Source organism: Hypomesus transpacificus, unplaced genomic scaffold, assembly GCF_021917145.1.
Source record: "Hypomesus transpacificus isolate Combined female unplaced genomic scaffold, fHypTra1 scaffold_132, whole genome shotgun sequence".
Taxonomy (NCBI): Eukaryota; Metazoa; Chordata; class Actinopteri; order Osmeriformes; family Osmeridae; genus Hypomesus; species Hypomesus transpacificus.
Genome location: NW_025813708.1, coordinates 493,740 through 503,739, shown reverse-complemented (window position 1 = coordinate 503,739; position 10,000 = coordinate 493,740). Strand labels below are relative to the sequence as shown.

The following is a 10,000-nucleotide window of genomic DNA, read 5'->3' as shown; positions in this document are numbered from 1 at the left end:
AGGAGAAACACAAACACCAACAAAGAAACACAACACAGAGAAGATGAAGGGGCTGGTTATCGTGTTAGGTAGAGCAGTGTGTAGGGTCTGGTTATCATGTTAGGTAGAGCAGTGTGTAGGGTCTGGTTATCATGTTAGGTAGAGCAGTGTGTAGGGTCTGGTTATCATGTTAGGTAGAGCAGTGTGTAGGGTCTGGTTATCATGTTAGGTAGAGCAGTGTGTAGGGTCTGGTTATCGTGTTAGGTAGAGCAGTGTGTAGGGTCTGGTTATCGTGTTAGGTAGAGCAGTGTGTAGGGTCTGGTTATCATGTTAGGTAGAGCAGTGTGTAGGGTCTGGTTATCATGTTAGGTAGAGCAGTGTGTAGGGTCTGGTTATCGTGTTAGGTAGAGCAGTGTGTAGGGTCTGGTTATAATGTTAGGTAGAGCAGTGTGTAGGGTCTGGTTATCATGTTAGGTAGAGCAGTGTGTAGGGGCTGGTTATCGTGTTAGGTAGAGCAGTGTGTAGGGTCTGGTTATCATGTTAGGTAGAGCAGTGTGTAGGGTCTGGTTATCATGTTAGGTAGAGCAGTGTGTAGGGTCTGGTTATCGTGTTAGGTAGAGCAGTGTGTAGGGTCTGGTTATCGTGTTAGGTAGAGCAGTGTGTAGGGTCTGGTTATCATGTTAGGTAGAGCAGTGTGTAGGGTCTGGTTATCATGTTAGGTAGAGCAGTGTGTAGGGTCTGGTTATCGTGTTAGGTAGAGCAGTGTGTAGGGTCTGGTTATCATGTTAGGTAGAGCAGTGTGTAGGGTCTGGTTATCATGTTAGGTAGAGCAGTGTGTAGGGTCTGGTTATCATGTTAGGTAGAGCAGTGTGTAGGGTCTGGTTATCATGTTAGGTAGAGCAGTGTGTAGGGTCTGGTTATGATGTTAGGTAGAGCAGTGTGTAGGGTCTGGTTATGATGTTAGGTAGAGCAGTGTGAAGGGTCTGGTTATCATGTTAGGTAGAGCAGTGTGTAGGGGCTGGTTATCGTGTTAGGTAGAGCAGTGTGTAGGGTCTGGTTATCATGTTAGGTAGAGCAGTGTGTAGGGTCTGGTTATCATGTTAGGTAGAGCAGTGTGTAGGGTCTGGTTATCATGTTAGGTAGAGCAGTGTGTAGGGTCTGGTTATCATGTTAGGTAGAGCAGTGTGTAGGGTCTGGTTATCATGTTAGGTAGAGCAGTGTGTAGGGTCTGGTTATGATGTTAGGTAGAGCAGTGTGTAGGGTCTGGTTATGATGTTAGGTAGAGCAGTGTGAAGGGTCTGGTTATCATGTTAAGTAGAGCAGTGTGTAGGGTCTGGTTATGATGTTAGGTAGAGCAGTGTGAAGGGTCTGGTTATCATGTTACGTAGAGCAGTGTGTAGGGTCTGGTTATTAGTTAGGTAGAGCAGTGTGTAAGGTCTGGTTATTACTTAGGTAGTGCAGTGTGTAGGGTCTGGTTATCATAGTAGGTAGAGGTGTGTGCAGTGTAAGACCATTTTCTTGTTGTGTTGATTTTTGAGGAAAAGTAAGTAAAGTACTTATTAAGTTAAGTAAACTTCAGTAAGTTGTGGTTATGTGAGGAGCTTCCACCAGGGGGCAGAAGAGGGAAGGCTGGAGACAGTTTCACTGGAGTCTAGAACACCATGTGCCACCCAGTGTAGATGACAGATTGATTAAGTACAGAAATGACAGCGATAGGTGGTGAGTTCCATATCTCATGTACTGTACTTGTAGCCAGAAGACAGGTGTGTGTGTTGACACTCCTCCCTCTCTCTCTTCCAGTGTGGAACAGGCTGAGCACCTTTGAGTACATCGTCAGGCAGCGCCATCGACAGGAAGCCAGAGACACCAGGAAAGATACGGAGGCTGGCCCCCCCAAACTCAACCTAATCAAGGTACAGCTCACTTACATTTACATTTAGTCATTTAGCAGATGCTCTTATCCAGAGCGACTTACAGTAAGTACAGGGACATTCCCCCCGAGACAAGTAGCGTGAAGTGCCTTGCCCAAGGACACAACATCATTTGACACGGCGGGGAATCGATCCGGTAACCTTCTGATTACCAGCCCGACTCCCTCACCGCTCAGTCATCTGACTCCCTCACTTCCTGCCATGCCCTGCCAGTCACAAGGCACCGGAGCCGATCACACACACACTGATACGACCACTGTCCTGCTGTGTCTCTTAAACCTAATTGGGTTCCTGCCCTCTCACTGGCAGGTAGGAATGGACCCTTACACCCAGTGTGCCTACTCACCTTTCAGCACCTACGTCTCTAACGTCTCTTTCCCAGACACCATTACGCCGGCTGGAGCGCACAGCTCTCATAACGTCTGTGTTTTATGACTAGACTAATGTCATTTGATGGCGATACCCACTTTGCCTAGCCATAGCAACAAATCACTTTGTCCTGACCTTTTGGTTGCCGTATGGCAGCCATTATGTTGTTACTGCCTAGTGCCTACCCTTTTAAGATCCCTTTCCTTACTCCGATGCTATCAATTCATTCACACCGAGAGAGAACATCCTGACAAAAGCACCGGACGAAATGATACTGATGTCGTGACGTGTGACAACATCATTTCCCACAGCTCCCTCTGCAGTCTAGTGACGTTCTCCTCGCCATTCGCTCCCCTCACCTCCTCGTCTTTAGTTCCCTTAAAGTGTTATCAGAGGATATCACTCCATTCAGGAGCTGAAACGGGTACACCTGTAGTGAACACACACACACACACACAGGAAGCTTCCAGGGCGAAGTTCATCCATCTTTAATGGGCTTCACAGGTCTGTATGTCCTAATTAGTGTGCTCAGATACCCCTTCTCTCCAATGACACACTCGGTACATGTAGGCCCACACATACACATATGCATTGCAGTGCATGCACACTGCACAGCACCTTTGGTTTATAGGACACGCAAAGCATCAAATTAAAGAAACTAGGGCATGCTGGTGTATTAAATGGAGGGATGATGTCACTCCTCATTGACACCTTCAGTCTCCAGCTTAAGGTTTCAGACAGCACCTACGTTGACATACCAAACTCAGCACACCGCTGAAGGTCAGTTGGTGCAACGTGCATATCAATTCAACCCAAAGCCAGGACGGTAGAGGTTACCCTCGGACACAGCTGTTGTGGAGCTACCGTAACCCATGGCGACCCTAATGTTGTGTGTTGCGCTAATAAGACCGAGGGCTTGTCAGCCCCTTATCTCTGTGTGTGTGTGTTTGTGTGTGTGTTTGTCCATCCTAGAACCACTAGAACATTCATCCGGAAACTTCTTCTGAGGATTCCTTCCAAATGATAAGGAAATTACTCAATGGGGCTCCCCTGTTGTTCAGTATAGGAAAGAACTGTGTATTGGTATGTGACGGGGTTATGAGGTCACTTCCTCTTCCTGTGGAGCATGCCAGTGACCCAGTGCATTCCGGGAGCTGGTAAATCAGCAGGACTGCTAGAGAGGCTGCTGTGCTGAGTCATGTAGCTTGATGGGACTGGGGAGCCATGGAACCCCCCCACACACACACTTAGCAGCCTTACCAAGGGAGAGCGCACAGAGCCCTCACACCCACCCCACAACACCACACAGTGCTCCCACGCAGGCAAGCCTCAAGCCTCCAGCCTCAAGCCTCCAGCCTCAGCAGTTTTGTGACACCGTCCTCGCACTAAAATACCTCACTGGCCATAAGCTGTCAGTGTGATTATGGGACAAATGTTGCTTTTCATGGTGTTGTGTTTCAGTACGGATGACTGTTCGCCGCACTCTGCCTGGGCCCAGACTCAAACTGCACCGACCGATAGGTTAAAACACTCTCCACCTCTGTAGTGTAACGATCCTCAGACTCAATATGTACCCAGAGAGCTGATATACAAGCCCACTTGTTATTTTCTAACCAATGAAAGTCAAATGTACCGCATTTGCTAGCATCATCGCGTGTTAGAGTCAGGCACAGCAGTTTGTCTCAGACTGGCATGACTGAATAGGGTGGCTGGGATGGGATGACTGGATGGGAGGGCTGGATGGGAGGGCTGGATGGGATGGCTGGATGGGAGGGCTGGATGGGAGGGCTGGATGGGAGGGCTGGATGGGAGGGCTGGATGGGAGGGCTGGATGGGAGGGCTGGATGGGAGGGCTGGATGGGAGGGCTGGATGGGAAGGCTGGATGGGAGGGCTGGATGGGATGGCTGGATGGGAGGGCTGGATGGGAGGGCTGGATGGGAGGGCTGGATGGGAGGGCTGGATGGGATGGCTGGATGGCTCGTGCCATTTGGACACGCCTCTGGCAGTGACACTGCCTGTGGCCGACAGGGTCATCTGGTCTGTGTCATGGTATTTCACTAATAACGTTAAGTGTTCAGAAGAACATGTTTACCTCACTGTGCCCCACCCTCCCTCCCCAACTGTGGTTATGATATGTGCTTAAAGAAGCGTTCATGAATTCACTTTCAGATTTTAGGAGGTCCCCTCCCCACGACCCGATGTTGGGACCATTTTAAAGCTTGAAGCTAAACCCTCTAAATAGTTTCTACAGTATCGGCCCTTCTGTTTTCCATCAGACAACGCTAACCGTCTAAAAGTGATGATGTCAACTCTTTTTCAGTCATACGCAATTATTTCTTTTATTAAATGATCCATATGGTCTACATAGTTGTGTGTGTAGCTAACAAACTATTAACTTTCTATCTCTTTTCTCTGTTTCTGTTTTCCTCTCTTTTAGGAAGTAAGCTATTCAGGGACATTGGGCTATACCAACCCTGAGGTGGAGGACCCTACCATTATGGGAGCCAGAGGGGGTCCAGAGTAAGATATCTTGATTACATTTTGTTATTAACGTGCCAATTTTTTTTATTATATTATTATTCTCCAGTGGACAGTGGTGTTAATACTGAAAGGGCTTTCTCTTAGTTGTTACTGGCTGCTATAGTGGTCACCCTCACACTAAATTGTCTTTGGCAGGCTGTAGTTTATTTAGCCGTAATTCAGTCTATCCACCAACACCTCATTAAAGTAAAATAATTTAAATCACTTTTTAAAAGTTTTCCTCCCAGCCTGTGAAAAGTGTTGTTTCGTGACAAAACCACAAGATGATGCCCAGTGGTACCAGAGAACTTAAAGGCACTGACAGTCAAGTGAAAGTGGAGTGATATAACGATAAAAGTTGGGACATTTGAAATTGGACTGTGATTCCAGCATGTGTGAGTGAGTAATAGCATTAGTGTTGTTTGACCACAGTTCTATTAGTGCTCTTTATGCCAGAGCGTTGGGTTGCCAGGGATGTGAGTAATCCCTCCTTCTGTGCATGTTCTTAATTTTCTTCAGTCTCAAGAAAATGTAGACCGATAATAGAAAAACAACCCAAACCAAATTGACATGCACAATTGTTTCTAAATCCCATCGTTTATGTGTCAACAGACTCAAGAGTTCAAACATGAAAGAACTGAGCTGTGGGTTGGAAGTAGTCTGTGTTTATGGTGTTTATGGAGCACCTGCACATCTTTAAAGTGTCCTCCTTCCAGTTTCAGCCTATAATCGTAGAAAAGAAGCCATAGATATTCCTCCCTAGAAGCTGGGTCCTCCCTGGAGGCTGAGTCCTCCCTGGAGGCTGGGTCCTCCCTGGAGGCTGGTCCTCCCTAGAGGCTGGGTCCTCCCTAGAGGCTGAGTCCTCCCTGTAGGCTGGGTCCTACCTGGAGGCTGGGTCCTCCTTGGAGGCTGGGTCCTCCCTGGAGGCTGGTCCTCCCTAGAGGCTGGGTCCTCCCTAGAGGCTGGGTCCTCCCTGGAGGCTGGGTCCTCCCTTGGAGGCTGGTCCTCCCTGGAGGCTGGGTCCTCCCTGGAGGCTGGTCCTCCCTAGAGGCTGGGTCCTCCCTAGAGGCTGGGTCCTCCCTGGAGGCTGGGTCCTCCCTTGGAGGCTGGTCCTCCCTGGAGGCTGGGTCCTCCCTGGAGGCTGGGTCCACCCTAGAGGCTGGGTCCTCCCTAGAGGCTGGGTCCTCCCTGGAGGCTGGGTCCTCCCTGGAGGCTGGGTCCTCCTTGGAGGCTGGGTCCTCCCTAGAGGCTGGGTCCTCCCTAGAGGCTGGGTCCTCCCTGGAGGCTGGGTCCTCCCTGGAGGCTGGGTCCTCCTTGGAGGCTGGGTCCTCCCTGGAGGCTGGTCCTCCCTAGAGGCTGGGTCCTCCCTAGAGGCTGGGTCCTCCCTGGAGGCTGGGTCCTCCCTAGAGGCTGGTCCTCCCTGGAGGCTGGGTCCTCCTTGGAGGCTGGGTCCTCCCTAGAGGCTGGTTCCTCCCTAGAGGCTGGGTCCTCCCTAGAGGCTGGGTCCTCCCTGGAGGCTGGGTCCTCCCTGGAGGCTGGGTCCTCCTTGGAGGCTGGGTCCTCCCTGGAGGCTGGTCCTCCCTAGAGGCTGGGTCCTCCCTAGAGGCTGGGTCCTCCCTGGAGGCTGGGTCCTCCCTAGAGGCTGGTCCTCCCTAGAGGCTGGGTCCTCCTTGGAGGCTGGGTCCTCCCTAGAGGCTGGGTCCTCCCTGGAGGCTGGGTCCTCCCTGGAGGCTGGGTCCTCCTTGGAGGCTAGATCCATACACGTTTCATAACACACGGTAAACAGCTTCAAAGCACATTAGCTGTAGTTTAGCTCGAGAGAAAAAACTGAGTTCCCATGTCCGTTGCCACAGCAACCATTTGTCTTTTGTGAAAACAAATTTTGCAAAAAAAAAAAAATCCTCCATGACTTAAATGACACACTGAGGAGGCAGGGGCCGGGGTAAAAAAAAATATAAAAAAGAAAAAGATCTAGGGCGGTAGACCCTCAGTGAGAACGAATGAAGGGAGAAGCTTCACGTGTTAGTCAGTAGCAGGGGGCCACCTCATAAATAACCACCACACACACCCAGACTTTAGTCATAAATTCACATCCTGGGCTAAATGGCTCATTTAAGGCAGGGACCATTAGCTGCTTAGCTTCTTGCCTCTCTTCAGGCAAGGCCCTGATTTAAGAGGTGTGTGACTGAATAGGAGAAAGAGCCGGAATGAAGGCAACGTTTTTTATTTTTAGGCTGCCTGCAGGACTCGGGGCCAAGCACTACAAATCAGGACAGGGCCCAAGAGACACTTATTTACAGAAACAGCCTTCAAAACCCTCCCAACTGAAGGGGCTTGAAGGAGAAACTATCAAACACAATTAAGTTTGATGTATTATTTGATTTCTTATGACCTTCACAAGCTCCTTAGTGCACCTGTACAGTCGGTACCTATACTTTAGGGTTAAATGCTGATATGCTGATTAAAAATAATGCTGATTAAATGCTGATGCTTATTATCCACCTCAGTTTTCAGAAGTCTTATGAGGAGAATGCATACCTAAGGCGTGTGTGTATGTGTGCGTGTGTGTAGGCCCAAAGCCAAAACCAACATGACTTCAGGGCAAAACACGCCTACTATACCAATGTGTGTTTGTCTTACAGTGGGGTTTACTCTGCAGCCTTAGGTGGCCAAACAACTAGAGATGTGTCTTTAGCATGAGGAAGGCCTGAGTAGCTTAGAGCTTAGGTCTATTTATTCTACTGAAAAATTGAAATGCTTTTTCTTTGTTGGCTATGCCATTTTCAAATAAATATGGTTGGAGCATTCCGACATTTAATACTCCTTTCCCTGTCAATGTTGGTAACTGGGTAACTCAGTGATGTCGCAACCTAAATATTCCCCCATTTTGGAAACTCACTTTGGACATCTGTAAACGCCACACATTGCAGACCAGACCAAATCCGTTTTGCACACCAGTATTTGACTTAAAACCGCCACATCGCTGAAACAGGATCGTTGCACAGCATGCGAAACCTTAGCGTTTCACCCTAATGGACCCACATCTGTTCCTGTGATAATATTTTGAATGGTCTGGTTTGGCAGCACGGCGCAGTAAAGATACCTTATCCCTCAGCTGTTGTCATGGTTCCTGTTGTGTTCCGTTGTTGCACAGCTAGCTAGCTGAACACTAACAGACATTTTTTCTTCTTCTCTCGAACCACAAACATTCCTGTTTCTCGGCGACAAAGCTGTGTCAAGTCAGGCCCGTTCACAACTCAACACCACTTAAGCGTCCAGTAAAATTTTGTTTAACTACGGAAAATAGCTTAACGAGCGCATCGATGCAGCCGTCCCACAATCTCCAGAGCAGTGGCGCCCGCTTCGTATTCCTCCAGACAGAAGTGCTTCTGGGAATTGGTGTTTGGTTAACTAGCCGCACTAATACAGGAGGAAACACTTTGTAAGGAGAGGGGGGGAAAAAAGGTTGAACCGTAAAAAGCAGCAGACTTGAACTGGACTAGATCTGTCTGCAGCCATATGTGCTTTGTCATCCCAGTTGTGATTCATGCTCTTGGTGCACAGAGTTGACAAGCTTGTGTTGTAAGCATGTGTGTCGTAAGTTCTCCATCAGTGTGTGTGTGTGTGTATGTGTGGCAACTTCCCCATGGCTGTGTGTGTGTTGTGTCTCAGGTTCTATGGCAACGGGAGGGTGAGGAGTTCGTCCAGCAGGGCGGCTGAAGAGGAGGCTCTGCCCAGTGTGTCTGCAGAGAGCACGGCAGCACAGAGGCCTCACAAACGCACGCAGGTGAGGAGGCAACCGCATCCGTGCTGCACACTTACACAGCCCCCCCTCTCACACACACACACACACTTACACAGACCCCCCTCCCACACACACACACACACACTTACACAGACCCCCCTCCCACACACACACACACACACACACACTTACACAGACCCTCCTCCCACACACACACACACTTACACAGCCCCCCCTCTCACACACACACACACACACTTACACAGACCCCCCTCCCACACACACACACACACACACTTACACAGACCCCCCTCCCACACACACACACACGCACACTTACACAGACCCTCCTCCCACACACACACACACTTACACAGACCCCCCTCCCACACACACACACACTTACACAGACCCCCCTCCCACACACACACACACACACACACTTACACAGACCCCCCTCCCACACACACACACACACACTTACACAGACCCCCCTCCCACACACACACACACACTTACACAGACCCCCCTCCCACACACACACACACACACACACACAGTGCACCCAGATAAGGGAAGTGGAGGCAAACGCTCACGTAGCAGGTCTAAGTGACCGCTACCATCATTCATACTGTGCGGTCATGGTTGATGCTGTGTGGTCATGGTTGATGCTGTATGGTCATGGTTGATACTGTTGGTTCTGCAGAAGAAGAAGAAGAAGGTTCACAAGGTGCCGGCAGAGGTGATCAATGACCGCTCCACTGAGACCAGGGGGCCAGCCTTCAACACTACAGAGCCTGGTGAGGAGCACACACACACACACACACACACACACTGTAGATGCTTGCTGTGTGTACGCCATAGCTGGGTTCTGAGTTCTTCCTTGTCTGGAAACTACACCAGGAAGTACTCTGGTCCCATTGTCCTGTTGTTTCCTCCAGCGTGACCCTTGTGTCTGAGTCCACTTGTGTGTGTCGTCTTGTGGTCGCCAGACTAGTCCTGTCTTATTCTCCGTTAGCAGGGTGTCGTGAGTAGTGACTGTGTTGTTCCCATCCTGTCGTCTCCAGTAGAGCCCAGCAGTGTAACAGCTATTCCCACGGCCGTGTCCCTGAACCAGAGGCTCCCCTTCCCAGCCTTCCCCCTGCGGGCCTCCCTGCCCCCCCTGGCCCCCGGCCTCCCCGTCCAGGCCGCCGGACCCCCTGCTGAGTACCACTCTGACTCCGCAGAGTCGCTGGACGAGATCCCCGTGGCGCTGGCTCGGCTGGGCACTTCCTCCGTGGCGGCGGGGGCGGCGTCCTCGGGAGGCAAGGACTTCCCCTCCACGGCTGCCTCGTCCTCGCAGCGAGCCCTGCCCTTCCCCGCCATGAGCAGGCTCCTCCCCCTGCCCTCGCCGCAGCCCCGGGCCAGGAGGAAGCCCTCAGCCGTGCGGGGAGGCAGGGGGGCGGAGCCGAGGTT

At 50.6% G+C, this 10,000-nt stretch overlaps 1 protein-coding gene across 3 annotated transcripts in view; it reads left to right on the top strand.

Annotated features, from left to right (window-relative positions):
* Positions 1 to 10,000, top strand: part of zdhhc1 (zinc finger DHHC-type containing 1) — a 17,684-nt gene that overhangs the window by 6,690 nt on the left and 994 nt on the right. For 2 of the 3 annotated variants that reach the window (XM_047050945.1, XM_047050947.1), the window contains 5 exons: positions 1,780 to 1,892; positions 4,718 to 4,800; positions 8,473 to 8,587; positions 9,252 to 9,345; positions 9,613 to 10,000. The exon at positions 9,613 to 10,000 is cut by the window's right edge and continues 994 nt beyond it. In XM_047050945.1, coding sequence (XP_046906901.1) covers positions 1,780 to 1,892; positions 4,718 to 4,800; positions 8,473 to 8,587; positions 9,252 to 9,345; positions 9,613 to 10,000 — 793 coding nt within the window. The remainder of the gene's footprint in view (positions 1 to 1,779; positions 1,893 to 4,717; positions 4,801 to 8,472; positions 8,588 to 9,251; positions 9,346 to 9,612) is intronic. The other variant, XM_047050946.1, reaches the window with a different exon arrangement.